At 39.1% G+C, this 23885-nt stretch overlaps 1 protein-coding gene across 3 annotated transcripts in view; it reads right to left on the bottom strand.

Moving 5' to 3' along the window:
• Window positions 1-23885, bottom strand: part of angpt1 (angiopoietin 1) — a 70920-nt gene that overhangs the window by 32805 nt on the left and 14230 nt on the right. Inside the window, exons 3-4 of one of the 3 annotated variants that reach the window (XM_079484064.1) lie at window positions 17985-18081; window positions 11349-11927 (exon numbers count right to left, since the gene is read on the bottom strand). In XM_079484064.1, the coding sequence (XP_079340190.1) occupies window positions 11349-11714 (366 nt within the window). In that variant the 5' untranslated portion in view covers window positions 11715-11927; window positions 17985-18081. Of the gene's footprint in view, window positions 1-11348; window positions 12225-17984; window positions 18082-23885 lie in introns of those variants that run through there. The other 2 variants (XM_079484063.1, XM_079484065.1) reach the window with 2 other exon arrangements.

Below are 23885 nucleotides of genomic sequence, written 5' to 3'. Positions count from 1 at the left end.
TGCACATTTAAACACAAGCTGTCCGGGATATATACATTCAATTCAAGCGTAAGGTAAAGTGTGATGCATCCCAGCACTTTGGATAAAGCTCAAACGGGACAAGTGAGGTCTCACAGGAGAAACTATGGTTCGAAGCCTGGTTTATCTCGTCTGCCATGTTCAGAAAAAGTGCTACGGCAAGCTCTTTTGACACCGGTGGCTGCTGGGAATGAGCAATTACAGCTTGTAAAAATTTACATAAATTACTATGAGATTTTGGAGACAAAACGTATGCAAACATGATGTATGCAAAACAAAATGTATAAAAACCAGGAGCACAACTTCTGTATTTTGAATGGGCCTAATCATCTTTAACAGTTTAGTCCTACACTGTGCCGTGAAACTTAAAGCCAGGCTTACAGTTAACATTTACGACCCAGTTCCTCGGTGCTACAATACTGACACTCTCTTCTAAAAAACTCTCTCTTTTTCTCGCACTTGCACTTGCACACAAACACGATCAAGTACGCAATGTGAAGCATTCCTAGAGAAAACACACATACAGAATGATGTTAGTTGAAACTGGCATGCTCTGGGTGCAACTGTATTCGTTTCACACTATTCAATTGTTTATACACAGTTTGAAGACTACAATTTATGTACGCGATGAAAAAATGTAAAACAGTGCCAGGGTGCCATGCCACATTGAGCAATGTTGAAATTCTAGTGTCAGTAAGAGTAAAATATAATGTATTCCCATGTGGCACTGTTTTGAGATATTTGGATGCCTTGGATTGCTGTGATCTCAAGATGCATGTGAGCTTCTACATTCTGTGTCAGATGAGGTTTGCAACTTCAGACAGAAATCTAAACAACATGGTGTAAGTTGCATTAAAGTCTGTGAAGTTTGTTGAATCGTCAATTGGACTGCAAAATATGAACATGCTAACTGGCATGAAATACAATATCAACATTGCTACCATTGCAAAATCAACAAAGTTTTTTAGTCTAAACACAACTTGACTTAAAGGGGATGAAAGAGAAAAGAAAAATACAAAACTAGTAGAGGTCTTGGAAACTTAGAATGCATGTTTTGTTGGTAATAGAACACATGTGACTGTGAAATTAAAAAGTATACTATACAAAGACTACATAATGTGTTTTCATAAACCGCACAAGTGTCACATAATATGGTCACTCTTTGTGAAAATACATTGAAGCTGTTTGGATTGAAAAATCAAGATTATCTATCTTCCCAAACACAGCCTGAACAACCAATGATGCCAAAAGTGTTGGTAACTATATCTACAAAGCCACTGCGAACAACACCTTTTTTTACTCAGCGCAGTACTTCTAATAGCACATGGACTCAACTTTAAACATTATGTAACTCATAAATCCATAATATCTTTATCATTGATCATCTTTTGGAAGCCATGAACACTCTGGACAAAAAGCCAGTGAAAATGATACAGACTGTTCTATAAATACAACAAACGTAGAACAAGAGCCCATCTGATGAGTCGTGGTGTGCTGTCTCCAACCCAATAAAGCAAAGCCGGCTCTGGAGGTTAACCAAAGGAGAATATATTTTCTGTATCATGTCTGAGAAACGTGACAGAGTGGCTGTTTGCTTTGACTCGGTGGAGATGGGAGGAGAACGTCCAAGAGAAATGTTTGCTTTTGTCTTCTGTGATTTTGGTAGCATGAAGGGGACATGTGCTTGTTATTATTATCAATACTCTGGAACTGGATTTTTAGTGTCCGTCTAGACAAGGCACACAAGGACTATCCGGCACATTTGAGAATATATCAGTGTTTATTCAACGACAAACACCTTTGATTGTTTATTTAACTTTTTTATGCATAAATACTTTGACTTAAAATGAAACGAAGGTGTGATATGAAGGCATGAATGTCATGTATGGAGAAATATATATTTTTTTACAATTTATTACAAAGCAAAGAAATGTGTTATTTAAAAAAATGAAAAAGCAGCCAATTACAGCTCATAATATATGGGAAATAAAATGCTAATATTTTTCTCGTTTTAAATGGCAGAGAGGATATTTAAAACATGTTTAAATATAACATTGTCTTGATTTAATAATCCCATTACATTTGTTATTCATTGTTTTGATATCAAAACATTAAAAAGAACAAGTGACCGTAGACTTTGAAAGGCAGTGTACAGTATATGAATGTCACATTAATCTGCCTTGAACTATTTGCTATTCCTTTGCTTTATTTATTTATGCAAATGTATTTTGTGCTTAGACTTGACTTTCAAATTGACGTACTCAAAATACAAACAAAACATTAAAATCAAGTACAACAGTATAGCAAATAGCTTATTGCGTCAAAAAGGATTCACGTTTCCTCTGCATCTTTCATGTGAAATACTGCCGACACTGGACAAACATTTTCCAAATTAGATTGTGTATGACTGTATATTTGTTCAAATCCTCTAGTTACAAGGCCGCACTTGTAACATTTTTTTATGTTATACGTCTGGGCAACTCTAAATTGGTTCTTAAAATTGCTCTTATTCCTCTGAAATAACCTGATTAATTATGTGTATCTGAATGTATGGTAGAGGAAATGTCAGCATTTACCCGAACCTTGAAGAAAAAAGTAGGGAACAACAAACAAATCATCCTGGAAACCAATCACATGCCCTATACCAGGCAAACAGCGGACACCAGCTTTCCAAAAATGAGAGCTTAGAACATGGGAACTTTTCTGCCAAGATAGATCACAAAAAGAATGTGACTTGGTCTGGTAATACCCTTTGGAAGCGTTCTACCCAGTCACAGGGGGACCTTGAGAAATATTAACTCAAAAATGGTATGCGAGGTGTCTATTCCCGGTCCATTTTGGGGAGATCCCTAAAAAAATTCCTTTCAAGGACATCCATGCTGAGATAAAATTCTAAGCAGTGTTTTTGATAAAAACCTCATAAATAACCCAGCGATGCTTGCAAGACAATATTATAACAACCTCTAGTCATTCCGCTTATCCGCATTTAAAATTATGTCTTGAAGGAATTACAACTGCCCGCTCTTTGTGTCTGTGTGGCCCATTTGCACGTAGTCTAAGCGCTTCTCAGCCAGAACAATGGTCTCTCACATGAAAACTTTGCCATGGGGCCCGGGTTGCCTCATTCCAACACTGAGCAAGGGTGAGGCATGCATCACTGTTGGCATGGTGACTCTGCCCCGATCCTTTAAAACTTTGTGCCATGCAGAAGACAGGCATCACCAAAGCACGGTGGTTAGTTCCGGTGGAAGATAACAAGGACAACACGTGCAGTACTCAAAACAACACGTTAGCAACTGTGTTTGGGTGCAATTGGTTATCAGGTTGAGTTTGACTGTGATTGACGACTTTTTATTGAGCTTGGCAAGTAATATGGGCCCTAAAATAGGCGGCTTTGCCGTGGGTATGCAATATGTTACAATTTACTACATAAGTAAACAAAGAACATATTTGAATGTACTGGCAGTTCTAGGAGGCACTACATGCCAGCCAGGGTATTTGGGTAAATAAAAAAGACGGGGTAAACGTCACGTCTGTTTTCAATTCCAAACACAACTCCAAAAGCTATGTGAATATAGTACACAAATCCTTAACCCCCCCCCCCATAACAAGATATCCTCTCTGAGCTTTCCGTGAGGAGCTCGGGACAGCCGAGCTTGTTTGTGGCATTGTGTTGTCATACCATTCAACACAGTAAAATTTAGAGGCCCCCTTTGTGTCTGTGCAAGTTGTTTTGTGGCCAAGCAGAGGACAGAAAACAGGGATATAAAAATAGACTGTTGGGAGGAAAGCGTGAGGGAGTGAGAGAAAGGAGGAGACATCAGAAAAAAAGAGAAAGACCTTTGCATTGGTAGACAAGTACATAAATAACTTGTATATGAAAAAACGATTAAGGCGCATCAAGCCATGCAAGCTCTTAAACAGCTATTAGTGTGGCAATATTCCCACCTATCACACGGGAAACAGATCTGCTAATGATACACGGGTGTCACGCAGAAGATAAGACACTACCCAGAGATCCATTCTCAAACACACTTCACTCAGTAATGCACTTCACTCATGCATTTTAAAGAGGAGTGTAGTACGAGATGTGGCTTCCTGCCCATCTGTGTTCTTAAAAATCCTTCATCTGCGCTGACGTCAGACTTGAATTTAAGAAAGCTAAAAAAATATGTTTTTTCTGGACTTTTGATCATGTGGTTTTGACATCAACATGAAATCAAAACTGACCGCATTTACTGAACTTTCATAATGCATGATCATGGCCTTATTGTGTATGAATCATCCATGCGTGTTATTCTAGAGTGAAAACGGTTTGCCTTTGTACTTTAGCGCAAAATGCAATGACGTGCCTTGCTTCTAAAACAACCATCTATTTCAAAAAACCCCTAGCAACCGTACAGCAACATGACCCATGCAGTATGTTTTGGAGGATTGGCTCTTTGAACTAGGATCAGAGTACTGAGGCCGAAGCCAACTAACATCACAGCAAACACCTATATGGAAATTCTAGCACAACCTGATATCACATGAATTCATAACTATTTTATGAGGTGGCTAATCTGTGGCTGCATTCCTCCAATGGGAATCTGACAACATACTATTATTAGAAAGAAGCTATAGTGAAGCCCCTCACTTAACTCCGCCCCCAAACCTAACAGTCACAAAATCAAATCACACTTAAACGTACTAAAAAAGAAGATTGCATTAATTTACATGACTTCTGCTTCATAAGCTGCTTCATAAAAATAGTTACGGATTCCTGTGAGATTGTGTTGTCTCGCAATGCACTGGAAATGCAATGGGTTTCAACAAGTTTTGCACATTTCCTTGGTAAAAATAATTGTATTTACACATTTTCTAAATCCATTCTTAATGAAACTTGTGGTGCGAAATCACTAACAGAAGCTATAATATTCGTATCTTTTTAGTCCTCGGTGACTATTTAATCAAACCGCGAACCCTAAGAACAGTGGCCGAGTCAAACCTCTTACCTGTAGTATTGCGTTTCTCTCCAACATCAATCCTTTAAAAGGCCTACATCACATGAGAAATTGAAGGTAAATTACAAACAGTGCCTACTTACTGAAGCCGCAGCAATTTTCCACCTCCCAAAGCATAATGGGTAATGATCTTTAACCTGCTACTATTAACCCAGCAGTTCAAGTGGCTTTCAGATAGATGTGAGAAGGTGGGGGTTGTCAGTGGCCACATCTCCGTCTCTAGCAATGATACGCAGCCCTTCCTTAACAGGTATGGGGTGGAATGTGAGAAGCCTGGATGTCGGCCCAGAAAAAGGCAAGTGTGATGCTGGCCAGGGTTCGGACTAAACCCCGGTGGGGGTGGAGGACTGGGTCATGAGGGGTTGTGGTTGTCACACAATTTGCGGCTGGAAACCACTAAACTATACAGTAAACTGATAATATCCAACCACAGGCCACTTATAAAGCTTGTGTTTGTGCATTAACAATTGTACATATTAACTAGTAGTATGAGACTTCTTTAAATTAGAAACATCTCAATAAAACGAATATTGGAAGACAAGGTCTTTGGCAACTACTCTGGACCCATTGGCCTTTTTAAACACCCTCTATGCTTTATGCACTTGTTTCCAAGGTTAATCGTGCAGACCAATAGATCTTTTAAATGCTGATCGTAATGTAAGATTAGCGTCAGTTAACTTTCTGTGTGCTTAACCTTACTATGCAGAACATCAAGAATATCAGAGACTGATGGAAAATACAGATAAAACAAACTACTCCCTTAGTTCTGGCACGGTTGTATCTAGTAAGAAGAAGACCTGCGGCTCAGATACAGTGCAAGTGTTACAAAAACTGTAATGTGAGAATGATAAGAGGGGAGGAAAATACAAATCATCTAAATCCTTTGTCCCACACAATTTAAAACACACACACACACACATTTTTATGATTTCCTGTTCGTTCTTGACTTGTTTTCCCACAGGGACGTTTACATTATTGTTCATTAGTTGTCAGTTTGGCGCTTGGAGTCAATCAAACCTCCCTTTCATCCTAACATTTGATGTTTTGATTTGATTTCATGGAAAAGTTGATGAAGGTTAACTCTGGATAAACTGAAACAAAATAGTTGATAGTTGAAATAGTTCTTGAAAACCTCATCCTCGCTGGGATTGTGGAAAGTGAAGACATTTTGAAGGCTGAGTGGGACGTCCGCACTGGGAGCTCGCTCAGAAGAAGCACATACTGTAAGCACATCCCACAGAGTTCTGCTTTTTTTCTGGAGTTCAGAAAAGTCAGATTGTTTTCATGAAGAAGTTTAGGCCATTATCAATTTTAACAGTATAGTTTTACAGAGACATTTAGACTAAGATAATTATTGTTCAGGTGATACTCACCCAAAATGTAATTTCATTCGGAAATGCGTTAAAATACGGAAGTAATAGCGATCGCAACCTCCAGTTCACGGGGACTTTAACATTACAAGGCTTAGAGAAACAACTGACAATTAGTGCATTAGTAACTGCATCCCGCCTTTCCACACACAGCTGATTACAACATTAATAAATTCCTTTAATAAGCTCAAAATCCTTAACAAAGCCAAAAAAAATTCAAATTAGGTTTATCCATCACAGACAGAAAGAAAAGTAAAAGCTCAGGTTTAAAAATATTTTCCTGTCTGTTTCCTGTCCAAAACAATCATCTATGTTTATATTAATCCCAGCAATCCTGATCATTGTTTTGCAATTTGTAAAACTGCATGCTTTGCCAGTTTAATCGAAAATGAAGGCGATATATTTTTAATGCCAACAGTAACACTGAGATTAAAAATATTAAAATACTCTGGGGCAACAGGAATGCCAAAAAATATATTTGAATATTCTCATTTTTGTGCGGGACCCGTCAGACTTCGGCCCTAGGCGAACTGTTCCAAAAAGCGAGAAAAGTGAAAAGCCCCAAAATAAAAATGAAACTCACATTAATCTTAATCGCTCGCGGAAGATTCATGAAAGTCACGGAGGGAAATCTGACCTCATAACTACATTATGCTGCCTACAATATGGTTGAGGAGCTTTGGTTTGTTTACAAAATTAAGACGACATTAAGGGACCTATTTTGTGAGCAGGGTATAGATTTCATGAGTTTTTCTCTGCCCTATATCAAACAGACATGCCAGAGTTAGCTTAAAGACCCAGATGACATGCATTTCTGGAAAATGACTTTCCAAACGGGTAGCATGGTTTATCAAAATCAACAAAACGGCCCATGCATTGTCCAGCGTGGGCTGCAGTTTCCTCGTTCTTCCTGAAAGATGGTGACAGTTGAGAATTGTTTTTCATTTTTATTTCCCTCACATGCTTAAGTGCTGCTTTGCGTTCACATTGTGCAAGAATTTAATCTGAAGCAGTGACACAGAATCTAAAGCGGTGCCGGGATAATGGAGTGCTGTTCTGGTGCGTGTAAAAGCTATGAAACAGGAAGGAAGTGCTTTTTAATCCGCCAAGCGTACGTTCCCTTCGCTTCATCTAGCTTGTTGGTTTTGGCCGCTTCCATCAGCAAAAACGAACTCTGATACAAAGGAAGTCACCCCTAAAATAGCCCAGTCCCACTTTTGACTTCGTAGACATGCTGTGTGGCTGTGCGATGCTCCAGTCTTCATGAAAACATGGGGTTTGTCCTTTAAGCACAGAGATTAACCTCTCCGTTTTAATCTAGTCACCGCTAGCCATGCCGAGGGTGAAGCAGAACAATGGGAATTTCACAGGGCCAAGGTTCGGACGTATGCTTTTAAATCTATAAAGTGCCGTTTGGCAAGAGGCACCATCCACAGAAACATGAGACTGAAGAAGGTTTTCTTTGAACACATTAAGTGTGAAGATCTATCACTTCTACTCCCTTGAGAACTCCCATATGTCACTGGCAGAAGCTTGAGATCAACCCAAAATGGACCTCAGGCCAAGCCCTGCTGACGGAACTGAATTCCTACGGCTTCAGACAAAATCAGACATTAAAAGTCTCTGAAAGAACATTTATGCTTAAAATACGATTAGATATCAGAAGGAGTGTTTTTAAAACGCTCTTTGCACTAAACTAATCTCATACATGAAAAAAATCTATTTAATAAATGCTGTCACCTTGATGCCAAAAAGGTGATTTTCTAAAAGAATAAAATGTATTTACTTTCATAGAAATAGTCAAATAAGCAATATTTTTATGATTTCACAAAATATTATTATAATAATATGAGTTTAATACATTTTGTGATACATTTTTTGGATGAACTATTCCTCAAAACACCAGATAGCAGACTTTTAGCATGACTCTATGTTTAAGATTAGAAGCGTTTGGACAGCCACATCCATAAGTGGACAGTTTCCTGTACCAAATGATGAAAGACCATAGTCAATCCACAACATTATCCCTTTTATGGACCATGGCTGTTCTTGGGATAATCCCTGGACAAACAGAAGCCACCTTTGACTGGACAAGAATGTTATCGGGACCTGCTCGAGCAGAATTCCACAGTGAACGCATCGCCTGGTCAGACTCGACCCCACGCAGACCCCTCCGCACCTCCAGCAACAGACCGGTCACTATCTGCAGTCTTTCATCAGTGTGCGGCTTGAAAGGTATTAAGAATTACTCCAAAGTCACGGCTCACTTGAGTAAGACAGATAGACCAGACCAGGACACTTAATCTTCTGTCCGATGAAATATGTTAACTGCATCCTCATGTTCCTCTAAGCACAATTAGACAGAATTAGCACTGCGTAATATAGCTCATTTTAATGAGGAATGGTTTTCTTGTGGTCCTTTTTCATTTAAATATAAAAGAAAAAAGAGTGCTAAAGTATGAGCTATCGAATGTGACAACCATTTTTTGACAAATATCGTTTATTCAAATGAAAACTGTGCAGGTATATTTTGCTCATTAGCTTATAAGAATACAAAATGGTCAAGGTCATAGTTTTGCATGAGTGAGCAGGAATAGAGGTTTTACTAATGTTTGTAGATGTTTTTATACTCCTACTTTCAGTCTGTTTTATGGTAAGCCGGTTACTCACTGGTGTAGAATTCAGACTGCATACACCGCCAAATTGCCTTTTTTACAAACTCTGACAGACTTCGTCTTTTGATAGTATGCACGTCCTGGTAAGTGTTCAATAAGGATTTATACTTTTCTTTCTTTCGCTTTTAGTTTTTTATCGTTGCACCGTAATATTATTTCAGCCCGCTCTAACACATGTCTAAAACAGAGCCAAAAATGATTTTGCTTTCCCATTATAAAAGGAACACACACGCGTCTACAAATACTCATCCATCAAAAAAAAAAACATGGGACGACTTTGCAAAATGAAGAAAATGGAAATGTTGAAAATGCCGCGTGGGATCAGAACATTTGGAAAAAATACTTAAGATTAATTAGCATACCGCTCAAATTGCAGTCGTGTTCTATGCCTTAAAACATCATGGTGGATTATTGTTATTTAAAGTATTGAAACCCCCCATTATATTATTACGTAACATTAAAATATTCTCTATTTAGAGGGAACTTAAATATAGCTGTTTAACTTCAAAGCCATTTAAAAAACTCTAGTTCACATGTAAATTATATATTGGCCTTAAACTTCTTCAACTGGTACCATCATTGTAAAGGTTTGTGAAATCTGTGCTAACTGTTAATGACAATGTTAAGGAAAATGTATTCTTAAACAGCATGCAATTCATCTGATAGCATGTGTAGGTTGTGTTTCATGGAAATAAACAGATGAGTTGCAGTGATTAACTTTACACAACAATCAAGATCACAATATTGATAAATAACAGTGTGTTTTAAATGGCTATGGTTTGATTATCCAAGTTTCAATTTTAGTTTAGTTTTCATTGTCAAATCCCATTGGGGGTTTCTGTTTGAGGAGCAATTATCATTAACTGCTCTGACTGACTGACCAGTAATGTACAAACTATTATACTTATTATTGCAGATTATTAAGAAACAAATTATGAATAATACTAGAAAAATGCTACATTAAAATATCAAGTCACGTAAAAAATCTTTATTACCATTTTCTGTTATATACTTTTGTGTAATAGTGATAAATATCTTACAAATGTACAGTATGTGCCCATTTAAACAGATTTGCCATTTTAAAATACTAATAGTTTATATATAGCCTCAGAACACTAGTAAAAAGCTTTTTGCATTTTTGTCATTGAAAAACATTATCTGACTTTCCGAGTGTCTTATTATTTGGTAATGCAAAACCTGATGATCCATGTTATCCAAACATGATTTAAATTATCTTATGGAAGCAAGAAAATCTATCTTTTTGCACAGTTTGCTGTATCAAAATAATGCAGAATCATAAATATTTCTTCTTCTGTTAACATTATAACTTTTCGGTTTTACTTTTTTAATCAAATAATGTGTTACTCATTGAATGTTATTAGATGTTACAGATTTTTTATATGTTCTTAGACTTTTGAACCCCACTATATAACTCATTCATTCAGCTTTTTGTGTAAAAAAAGGCCTTCCGGCTGCATCCTTAAATTTCTGTCCCGTGATCTTGGTTTATTCAATGCTCACAGAAGTCTGCCACAACTGAGTCTATTCAGAGTCAACAGGTACTTTTTTAAGAAGCAGTGATGTTTTATCTGCCAGGACAGTTAAAGTTTAGCCCATAATCGGAGGACAGATCTCCTCTGCTCTTCCTTCAAGCACTCCCAGGGGTCTGTCTTACATCCTGTCATTAAAGAGACAGCGGACCCGACTACCATGTGGGTGACTGAGAAACTGCCATCGACGCGACGTGTGGAGTCCACCTGAACATCTGCAAAATCAGCTAGGCAATGGAGTGAGACACCCCTGCCAGGCAGATACGTCGAGCGGTTACAAAAGCACACACAACCTCAACAGATAGATCTATGGTCACGAATATTCAGTCTCTGACAGCTAAAGTGGTGAAGGTCATTCTTAAAATAACACAGGTCTGTAAAGATTTCGTCTTGTTTGCTAACGAAACTTGTAACTTGCCAAGCAACAACCGTAATATCATCCCAGAAATACAGTCAAACGCATCTGAGAAACATCACAGCTGCCTTAACAATCACACATAACAGCTGAACAGCGAATTTCCACAGCAAACAGGAAAAGCGCTGATCCTTGTCAGCTAAAGACAGATAAACAGTTTTCACATACCGAGCTTTGAACTTCAGTTCAGAATTGAAAACATTTTCTTTTTATCTTTTCGCTCTACTGGATCTGGAAACAGCTGTCCCAGCTGCTCTCGGCTTACAAAACTACAAGCTGATCATTGCGTGATTATCCGTTGCACAACTTAAAATTACCTTTTGCAACCACTGTGTGTAGTTCTCCATGACATGTTCCAGCTGCTGGATCTTCTGGTTGGAGAAGTCCGCCTCAGGTTGAGGAGCGTCCCGCTGCAGAGCGTTGGCATTGTACTGAGTGCCCCCTTTAAACTCTCGACAAGAAGTCCCGGTGCTTCCGTCACTTTCTGGAAGAATAAAAGTGTAGCTGCACTGTCCGTGTTGGACCCGATGATATTTCCGACCGCTGCCGTTGCTGCCTGTTTTTGCCGTGGAGCTTCGTGTTGCTTCTTCAGCACCTCTTTTCTGCTCACCCCCTGCGCAGTCTGCCACCATCAGCAATGCTGCCAGAGACGCGCAGCGGGAGAAGAACCAACTCCACCGCATGGCACGAGCTGTGGGTAAGGTCACTAATATCAAAGCAGCAGGTCAAGTTCGTTCAAGGGGATGTCCCTTAATTCCAAGATCAGGTGGAATCAGTATGAGCAGAGATGTCTAGGCGCCCCGAGGCACGTGGTGTTCACGTCCATACAGGACTGTTGTGGAAGAGGATGCCTGGATGTCATAATTGATGTTGTCACTCACCAAACACTTCCTGCCCTGTAAAGATTTAATAAAGAGTTGGTCTTCTGGGGAAAAGCTGACGTCGTAAGAAACTTCACTTGTGGGTTGCGCTGGGACCGCACGCATGTAAAATGCAGCTGTGCAGTTATGAAGAAAGCAAGACAGGGTCCATGAAGATGTAGTCTACAGCATGTTGTCAGACCTCCCCTAGCGCACTCTCTCTCTCTCTCTCTCTCTCTCTCTTTCTTACTCTGTTGTGTGTGTGTGACCAAGGGACTCAATGACTTTGCTCTGGGTTTCTAGCATGCTCTGAGCCTGCCCCTCACAGTGACTGGAGAGGAATGTATGTGTGTGTGTGTGAGAGAGAGAGAGAGAGAGAGAGAGAGAGAGAGATAGAAAAGGAAAGTGAAGCATAGGGGGACCACAGCACAGAGGATGTTCTCAGTGCTTGAGGATCATTTTACATTCATTTCAACTTTCTGAGCCTGCGTTTCTGTAGTAGCCCATAGTAACCTACACTTTATTTATTATTCACATTATTTACTGTGAATATATATATATATATATATATATATATGTGTGTACTCCCTTATATTTATACTTACATCATAGGATTGCCTTAATAGGGGTTTGCCAACAATGAACATATTTCCATCATTAACTCACCCCCATGTCATTCCAAACCTGTTTAACTATCTTTGCTGCAGAACACAAAAGATGATATTATGATGAACACTTATAACCAATTTACCTTGACACAGACTGACATCCATTGTATAGACACAAAACCCCTGAGACATTTTTCAAAATATCTTGTTTTGTGTTCCACAGAAGAGAGAGTCATATATAGGTTTGAATTCTTCAATTTTGAGTGAACCATCCCTATAATGTCTCGTAGTTGTACACCAATGAGAAAAATTACAAACAGTTATTCTCTTCGACTTCATTTTCATCCCCTCCAAAGAAAGTGTCTAAAACGGCCCCTGGAATGTGACATTGTGAAACTCTGCCCTCATCCAAAACACAAGCCTGCAATTCACAGCATCTCCCTCTTGTTTTCACAAAAACAAAAATGAAATTCAGCACTGGCCTGATGGAGGAGCTACTTCACCAGAGGAAACAGCTTCTCATTTACACCGATCTTGGACCCGTCTTTGCAACCCAGAATCCAACTTTCAACTATTGTAAGATAAAAACAAAGACCTTGTCCCAAACCGCAACCTAGCAGTTGGCAGGATACTATGCATGGAGACGAGAGGTCAAAGGTCAAGTTCCAATTAAAGCCCCCTGTGCGTTTTTCTCACCACCTACTATGGCAACCTAGCTGGCAGATAGACTAAAACTATTAAGACGACAACACAATGCTGTAATCCTCATAACCACCCTCCTCCTAGCGGTTTTCGCCCCGAGATAAGAAGCCCAGAATAACCATGAGCCAGTCCTTACTTTAAAAGCATGAGTAAACATTTCATCTTACAATGCCTGACCCCCACTCCTCCACCCTGTCCCCATCAAAACTATAGACGCCTGTACTGACAAATTTTCAACGATAACATGTAATGACCAAATACAGTGAATTTAGAACTACAATATTAGGCTCTCTTTGGGGGGCTTTGTGTTTACAGTGCAGTACTGTAGGTCAGTACTTCAAAGACCAACATGATAAACAGTATGTGAATTTTGAGTTTCCTCAAGATTTCATGGAAATGCACAAGCTGTGGATATTTACACCGTCATAATTGATTTGTGTAATCTACGCACCAAAGTCATTCCTGGAATGTAAACACAGAACACGCAGCGACAACACAAATTTATGCGTGCGGCTGGTTTGAACTGCACGGGTTCCCAAAGTCTTCATCATGGAGCAAAGACAGATCTAGTCATATTTCTGACAATATTAATAAAATATTGCCTTTAAAGCCAGTACTAAAGTAAATATCAAACATGTTTGTAATGGTAAAGGTCATCTACTGTATGTTCTGTAAAACAAGCAGGTACAGCATCATAAGAAATTACTGCGCCATAATATATTCCATGTAACTTTTAAAAACTGTGCGTTCAGCCTGCAAGATAAAGAAGCCATTGCAAAAGCGCCCAAAATAATAATGACAATTGGAACGAATTACAAAGCGATGAGCTCTATATTGTCCTAACTCTGCAGCGGCTAGGGCTTGGAAAAACATTTGCTCACAGGGGCTTTTCTGTCAATGACAGAGCTGAATAAATGCCAATGCATTTCAATGGATAATTACCAAGCACTAATATGTCACACAGTCGCATTCTTCCAGTTTCAATAGACCAGTTCATCCCATCTATAAGTGAGGCCTCTCATTTCACTGGGTCCCCAAGGGGGGCTGCAAGGCCCGGCCCGGCTCGGCCTCATTCAAATCTGTCACACTAAACGCTCTCAACATCTCATTTGATAGCACATCAGGTCTGGAGAGCTCAATGCATCCAATTGAGAAAGCGGCATTTCAATGGTGAATACTGAATGGTAAGGCGGGAGGAATTTTTTGCGGTGACCATGCGACCATCGAGAATGCCCACAGACGCACGAGGGTCCACAAGTGGACACTCAGTCCAACAATTGTTTAGAAAAAATATAATACAGGGGAAAAATGAAAGAGAGAGAGAGACATACTACAACATGCCTTTGAGTCTGAAAAAGAAAGGACGTGTTTAGTCTGCTACGTAACTCACACGTAGCCTAATTCTTTGAGACTGACGGTTTGATTGATTTTTTAAAAAGCCCGGTGTGGCACATGCCGAGATATGATGTCATGACCTAAAGACTGCTAGGGGAATGACACCAGAGGCTATTAGGCTAAAAACCCGCTCTCTTCTCAGGCCGGTTCTCTCGGGCACGCGCAACAAAACATACTGAGGTCTGGTTATGTCAAAGCAACAGTCTGTCTTCCTCCCTGACAGTTAAGTTCACGTCAAGATTATGGAACGTGCGCTCTTGTGCCCGTCAATCAAACCCTACATGACACGTCTATGTTTAAAATGTTGATTAACGTGTCCAGAGACCTGTGATGTCACAAGGAAATGGAAGTTAGGGCATCTACCTTCATTATCACTAAATGTGCTAGAATTTGACACTACCACTATTACATTAATGGACTAAACTCAACTTTTATAGTTTGGCTTTCTCAAATATACTTCGTCATACCTACAGTATGTAATAATTCATATTAATAATGAACAAATAATCTTTTTTTTGTTTTTAATAATAGCATTATGATATCATTGCTATTGTTTTAACCCATTTAAACAATTATAGTTGCCATAGTTTTGAGTGTTTATGAGTTATGTGTGATTGTGTAAAGGAAGGAAGAGAGAGAGAGAGAGAGAGGGACAACAATTACAATTTTAACACTGAAGACCTTTGTATGATTAAAGCAAGCTATTTGAAATGAACAAGTCTACAGACAAACCAAATAAACCTAAACTACTATCCTGACCTTCACTGCAGATTTGTGCCACAATGCAATAACATTTTATCCCAAAACAAGCTTTTACAGATGAGCTGAATGCCCCCCAGCTCTGCTGTCTGTGTGTACGCTTCATCCCATTTGCTAGCTGACCGTATGATGTTTGAGCTAATTGACCATTCAAAACCAGAAATGTTTAAGTTCTCAACTCTGTTAGTGCTTCTAATCTGTCTGATCAAGGCTGCTCTAAAACAAGTGTTTGCTGCTGCTGGTCTCTTATCTCCGCAGGCCATGGGAGGAGCGGCACCTCATGAGAGTGTTTACAAAGAATCTGGACCATACCTCATCTGACCCCCACCCTTAGGTCAACACACAATTCCCATCCCTCAAACGAACCCATGGACTGGGAAATACACTGAACCCTTGACTGAATTTATGTTTCTCATGACCGTCAAAACTGTTTAATCTGAGATAATACTTAAAGGTCTAAAATGGGTTTGTAAACATGAGTTGTGTCTACATACAGTATCAATTTCTTTCACAAAACAAATATTAACAATCAGGAACAAATTAACAAGTTTTTAGCATAATGTTAAATTATATTTTAAGTGTACTTTTCGAAATCTCTAACCAAACAAACAGAATTGGTTTAGCCCGGTATACGTATTAATTTACTAGAAATAAATATGAGCATGAAATTTTTTTAAAGCGTATTCACGCTATCGACAGTCAATGGTGCCTCAGAACTGTCTGTTGCGAACACAGAGAACATACAGAATATATCGGGAAAACATGAGCAGATGGGGAAAGGATCTGGACTGTTTCATAACTGCATTTCCCACATGAACACCAATGTTCAATATGTTTAGAACAATCACAAGGCCACAACTCGCTCATTTTTACAGTGCGCAAAGGGAAGAATGTAAGTGGTCATCTGCTGTACTGTCTTTTGTATACTGTCAGTTCAGATCCCCATGCGTTATATCTAGCATTGTAGATGGATGTCTGTCACTTGTCCACATCACCATCACCACCGCCACCACCACAGTAATATGATCTTCTGCAAGGACAACAGAGAAAGTAGAAGCAACATTGAAGCCTCCTTGGATCACCGTCTGACACCCATTTGCCTCACAAAGTTGAAAGACATCCTCATCAGTCTTTAAATATACAGTCTTCTCAGCAAATGCTAAGTTTTATGTGATCAACTGGATGAAAGAAATTCTGCACTCCATATAAACTGGGAACATCAAATATTGTTGAAGGTTGACCACTGGGAACATGTGGGTTGGCCTTATCCTGTGGCAATTCCAAGAAATGCCTGTTTCATCAAGATCTTCCTTCATAAAGGAAATAAATGTATAAATAATTTATATTACTATTTTAAATGATTTTTTAAATAATATGTGAACATTATTTATTTTAAAATATCACATTACTAGCATACATTTCAATTAAAATCTGAGATTACTTCTACTCCGCATGGGAGCTAAATGTGACACTGTACCTGAATAAAATGTTGAAAGCAAAACTGAATTACAGATTTGTCAAAAAAAGCTGTTAACAAAGTGTCTGTCTTCTTTAAATTGTTCAAAATGATCCATCCAAAATTGAATGCATTGGCTTCTCAGTGTTAACCACCATCGTTCGATTTTTTTGATTTCCAGTGGACCAAGTATGACACATTCTGCAGAACGAAGATCCACCACTTGTCCATCTAACATTAAGTGGCAGACAGTTTCTTTGTCCGTGATTATCTCAGACATCCAGCATTTTTGATGCATCCATCGATAGCCATGTTGACGTCCAGATGTTTGTAGCTGTTGGTTAATAAAATATGCCACTGGCAACATGTTTTATTGCATCTCCGCCACAATCGATTCCTCCACAACGTTCTTTCATGAGTACGGAGGCTTCGTTTTATATTGTGTGACTCTTTCAATAAAATCAAGATTTCTCTATTTGTGGAACCACAACGAAAAAAATCCTCTATAATATTATCCATTCCATTCAGCAAGCTTGACGATAAATAGGTAGGCCTGGTGTGCATGAGAAATTAAGTGGCAACTCTAAGAAATATAGTCACAATTTGGAAAAAATAAACTCGGAATTCCGATATGTAAAGTGGGGTTATGAGAACTCTGAGAAATAAAGGCTAAGATATAAAGTTGCAATAACCGTATTTATTTTTTCTAACACTGGCCATAGGAATCAGCTTTGCACATGGGTTTGACCTTCTAATGTGCTATCCCTGCTATCTTACCTAATTTCTCATTGGCTCATATGCTTGCCTTCTCTAAACACACTGTCATTTGTTAAGGTGGATTTTCAGCATGGAATATTGGTTGACATCTTATAGGCTGATGAAATCATGCTGAAATGGTTTTATGCATCCAAGATGTTTATGTATTTTTTTCTTTAGTCGAAAAGAAATTAAGGTTTTTGATGAAAACATTCCAGGAATTTTCTCCATATAGTGGACTTCAATGGGGGCTTTAAACTAAACCAGACAATGAATATGGGTCTAATCTAGAAAAAAAATTGGTCATTTTCGAAAACAAATGTATATGCTGGGTAACAATGTAATACATAAACGTCCACAAACTACATAAGCAACATGATCAAAAACCATCAAAATCTAATCATAACAGGTACCTACCTGTCCAGAAGTTACCATGGCATCATCTTTCAAGCCCTGTCCTCCCGTAGTTGCTCCCAGTGTGTTAAAGCAACACAGACTGTAATCATACCGTCAACTATGGAAGCATGTTGGTAGAAAAATGGCAATATATTTATGTATTCAAATATACATTTAAAATAACATATGTGCAACATTAGGTGCAAAATGAAAATTTTATAATATCATTAAAATTGTTCAGTTCCTACATCAGTTTAATAGAAATTAAATATATATTTGAACTCTCTTTAAATTGCAAAATTAAATGCATTCCCCAGATTGACTTGTTTAAGATCAGTCAGTAAAACTGTCGCAAAATGATCATTCAAATGTTATTTTCCCAAATGCATTAACATTAACAGGTTGAACATTTTCGATTGCCTTTTCATTTACACACAACGCGAAGGTGGACTTGAAAATGCTATTCGAGCTGGCCACGCCCTCCTCCCCGATACAGCGGGCACGACATGACCGTTGAAAGTAAAGAGTCCGATAAAGACTGTTTCTGTCTCATGAGTACATCATTAGGCATTGCAGACCTCACAGAAGACAGGACAGGGTTTTATCAATACTGTCACCCAGGTAATCCTTTAATGGTAAAGCTAGCAGCCCGGGCAGCCAAAAAATGTACACAACTCAAGCAGCACATAAGGTTCTGCTAACTGACAGCAGAGAGATGAAGAAGAAAATAAATGCTCACTTTATCTTTCTTTCATGTCAGCTTTGAGACGAATCTGTGGAAGTACATGCAGAAATCTTTGCATGTGTAACTGTCGGTGCATGCTTGCGCTGTGTGTACCATGCAGGTCAATGTACACGCACATGATTTGTGAAACCATTCGGCTACATTTGATTGTTGTAGTATCAGTCACACAGAGGCTTTGTGTTCACCCAAACATATTATGAAGGTGCCAACTGACAAATAGTGAAAAGTCAATAAACACATTTGAGTTCAACAAACTTTTTAAGGATCTCACCTACTCTAAAAATCATTAAGCAAGGATCATTCCGAACCTACTGTAAACACATGGAACGTCAAAGCTTGACAAGTGATAGAGACAAACGGCCTCCTAAATCCTTCGGTGTGCATTACATCTTCATACGCTCTAAATGTAAATATTTACTTTTGAAGAGAGCAACTGACCACAGCAACTGCGCCCCATCTGGAGTGCAGCATGAAAACTGCACAGCTTTTTATGTTCCACAGACACAAACATTGGCACGATGAAATATTTGTGGTGCTCGTATTCATTTACACGCTTCCCTATAGCTCACACAAATGACTTGATATATGTTACCTCCAAAGTGAGGCACTGTGGGAACATAACAAGATGCCAGGATCAGCACGTCCTGCTGAAGGCAGCGATTGTAGAGCTTCTATTGATTCTCACGTTGCGTCCGAAATCGCCTACTTCCATACTATACAGTATAGTAGGCAAAATGTGTATGAGTCAAGATTCACGAGTTCGCCTCCGAGATAATAAGGTGGGACGGATAGTATGCGTGTTCTCACGGAACTCGGAGCACCTGCCCCTTGACCGGTGACCAGTGTGTGCCTGAACCAGGGCGTACATTGTGCTGAGGTCAAATGGGCTAGTGGTGTGGAGTTGAGTTTGTTGCGAGACATTCGGGAGAATGGAGGCAAGGTGGCTTGACTATTTATAGGGCTGATAGTATGACTGCTGTGATGGCTAATCGAAAGTCAGCCCAGTTAGTTATCTTACACGCGCTCTTCCCGGAACTTTGTTGATAAAACATCATATAGTATCTGTTTCTCAATTCCAAGAACGCAAAGAACGGACTTGTGGTCTAGTGGAGAGCGGCCTTGCGAGGCAGCCGTGGAAGAACGAACTTGGACGGACACCAAGACTTCTGGGACTTCTAGAGGGTTCCAAGCTAATTTTCAAAAGAGAATAACCCCACATTGTTAAACTATTAACTATTTACAATCAACGCTGCACTATTTCACGAAAAAATAGGAACTATATTTTTTATTTCACTTAGATTTTAAATGTATTTGCAGATCATTTAGTAGTTGTGTGGTGTTTTTCTGTGCTATGGGTGTCAACTGCTACATTATCCAGATTTCAGTGCAGACTGAAGTCATCATCAAGCACTGAAATGTGGCAGGTGCCCCATGTACTGTTAAGTTGAACGGGACATCCTGCCAGCTACTGCCAGCGTCACCCTGTGCTGTCCAGGGGGCATACAAAAGAATGAGATCGCAAACTGTAATGAGAGAGAGAGAGAGAGAGAGAGAGAGAGAGATGCTGACATTAGAGCTCATTCTTTGAAAGGTAATTTATTGTTTAAAACTTTGATTGTTCTGCACTGACATCAGGGGACATTGACGTATGTTGTGACACATGTTCTGTGTCATTTGAAAACTATTATTTTATATCATTAACCTTTAAATCTTAACGTCTGGATCTTTATAATATGTTGAAAACTGAATGTCAAGCAAAAGTGAGTCAGTTGACAACATTTCTTTTAAACAGCCTTATCATACAGTATTTTGACATATGTTTGAACATATAAGCTCTGTTGTGAATTCTTTCTTAAAGCCAAGATGATTCAATAACTTTGCTTGTGTTTTCACTCTTACCCCACCTAGATATTGACCCCATTCATGGAATGTGCAGACCAACCCTTGTGTTACAGTTTTTCTCAGTCGCTTTGGTGCATTTCTTAGATCAAAAGTGCAATTCTTGATACTACTTGTACAAAATCCAAATCATCTAGTCACTTGTGCACATCATTATAGCAATTTCTTATTCCTTTGAACAAATTGCTATGGCTTTTGTACATATTGCAATTGATAATGTACAAGTGTCAGCTTTTTTCCACATTTTCAATTGCTCATGTCATGTTGATCAAAATATAGTAGATGGTTCTCTGTTGAATAGCCTTACCCCTCAAAACATCTAGGCATTAGTTCCTTGCATAAGCCATTACATGCAAAATTGTTGAACTATTTGTCATAAACTGTCAAGCATAGTTTTACTAATTTCTATTAGACCTTTTGTACATAAACGTGATTTAATTAAATTGACCCTCATTCATGAAGAAATGTAAAGTGTTAGTTCAACCAACAATCAACCAGTTGTTTAAATTGCTCAAAGGTGCATCTCATGAACAAGAAATTGGCAAGCATATATAGACAGACCACAACACAGAGTTGCAATTTTCCAATAATGGATGGACCAGGAAACGAACAGGGTCAACAGCCAAGAGGAGGAGGAGGAAGAAGAGGAGCAAGGATGCGTGGTGGAAGGCAAAACAGAGGAAGAGGCAGAAGAGGACATAGGCGCATATCTGATGACATAAGGGCCACTATTGTAGACCATGTTGTCAATCATGGCCTTACAATGGCTGAGGCGAGTCGAAGGGTGCAGCCGAATATTGGGAGATCAACCGTGTCCTCAATAGTTCAAACGTTTCGAAGAGAGAACAGGTATGTCCACCAATGTACAGTGCACTGTTACTGTATATAAGCAGTATACTGTATACTTCCTACAATGCTTGATATTATAGTCCACTTATATTTCACAGCATACAGAAATATACACTATACAGATACATACTGCACCTTACATGCACCCCCCTGTATGTTTTACAGTAAAATGTGTGTTTGCATAGTTTTTGCATAGTGTGCGATGCATCGCTGCATTTTTCCCCACATAGGACTGCAAGATTACCTCAAACCGGTGGCAGAGGAAGCCTTTTCACACCTCAACAGGAGGAGGCTATTTGCAACATGGTCCGAGTAAACAATGCCATGAGACTCCGGGAAATACAAAGGACCATTATAGAAGACAACGATGTCTTTGAAAACATCCATATGGTTAGCATCTCAACCATCGACAGGGTGCTGCATAGAAACCAGATGAGTATGAAACAGCTGTACCTTGTACCATTCTGAAGGAATGAGGACAGAGTTAAGGAGCTACGATACCAGTATGTACAGGTAAAACATATATCTATGTAACTCCTTTACAGCAACATTTTATAGTGATACATAGTACAGTAAGCATAAACTGCACACATTTCCATTGCTGTGGAAGGAACGTGCAATATATGTACATTTTATGTCACTCTTCTTTACCAAAACAAATTCAACTGTGTGTTCTCTCACAACTTTGTATATGTGGATGAGGCTGGCTTCAACCTGACCAAATGCAGAAGGCGGGGTCAGAATATCATCGGTCACAGAGCTACTGTGGATTTGCCAGGCCAACGGGGAGGAAATATCACCATGTGTGCTGCTATTTCGGACCATGGTGTCCTAACCCATATCCCCCTTATAGGGCCATACAACACCCAGCATCTCCTCAACTTTTTAGAGACTCTCTACAGGGCTCTCATCCCTGATGATGAGAGGGGTCTGTTTAGAGAGGATTTGCCAAAGTATGTGGTCATTTGTGATAATGTGAGGTTCCATCGATCAAACATCATAAGGCAATGGTTTGTGACCCACCCGAGGATGCTCATAGAATTCCTCCCACCTTATTCACCATTCCTTAACCCAATTGAGGAGTTCTTTTCAGCATGGAGGTGGAAGGTATACGATCGTCAGCCACACACACAGATGACCCTGCTGGCTGCAATGGATGCAGCATGTGAGGACGTCACAGTAGATGCCTGCAGAGGATGGATAAGGCATTCCAAAAGATTCTTTCCACGTTGCATTGTTAGGGAAAATATCCGGTGTGATGTGGATGAGAATATGTGGGCCGACAGACAGGAACGTCTGGATGTGTAGAGACAGCACTAGAACAGTGATGCGGGCAAATGGGGTGTTTCCTGTGTTTCTTTCTAATTTAGTTTGTTTTCCTTTGTGCCCCTTGTCTTTTTCTTACTGTACATTATTATTATTTTTCTTTCATAAAGTAGCACTAGTAAAAGCTGTGAAAAACAAAATTCTGTCCAGTCTCTTTGAAACAATAACACACATACAGTAATATGTAAATAGTACTGTTGAAATTGATATATGCCATAGAAGTTCAGCCTTGTGCAGTTTCAATATAGTAACTGTCATCCAAACTGTAGACTAAGTTTACATCAGGTGATACTGTCAAAGTACACAGTTACATTGACAACATGCCTAAACATTTTGATGACCTTGTTCGTGAACAATGACTCAATGACTTATCATTCTGATGACACTGACATGATCGTCGGCATGAATATTTACTTTTGAGAGATGTACTAAGGACTTTTAGTGACTGACTAGCTTTAGAAACATATCTATTGTATATTGCAGTTTGAACAAATTGTTCTGAGAAACGCACTTATTATTTTGCACATGTTAGGGATGATGTGAAAAACGCACCAAAGCGACTGAGAAAAACTGTAAGAGACATTTGTTTCATTTGAGACATTGGTTATCTATGAGTTTTCACACCATTAAGAAGGAATTTTAGGTCTAAATGAATTAAACTGAACCTTTCTGACCTTGATTTGTTTGTATGTTTGTGTTGTTTCAGAGTTACTCTCTAATTCCTGTTTCACAATGTGTACCAAGGCCACCCATCATCTCCGAAGTTGAGGTTTCACTTTTAATATTCTGGAATCCATAGACAGAAACGGGACTGTGCCAAACTGACCTCTTCAACACAGTCCAACACAAGAGATGTTAATCAAATATTTTTATGAAAGTACTCCCATGCATTATTCTCTGCATCATATAACCTTTCACTGCACTTTAATGTATTTCCAGAGAGAATGGTGAGCCAGGAAAACATGCTTTGTTTCTGGTCAAAGGGTGAAATCCCCGCAACAAATGCTATGACTAACATCAACGGGAAAATAAATAAATTTTTTAGTGAACAGTGTGCTGAGAGCAACTTTATCCCCCGAGCCGTCTGTCTTGTTGCTATAGAC

Source organism: Barbatula barbatula (assembly GCF_947034865.1).
Source record: "Barbatula barbatula genome assembly, chromosome: 21".
NCBI classification, from domain to species: Eukaryota; Metazoa; Chordata; class Actinopteri; order Cypriniformes; family Nemacheilidae; genus Barbatula; species Barbatula barbatula.
This window is presented reverse-complemented; position numbering and strand designations above follow the sequence as displayed.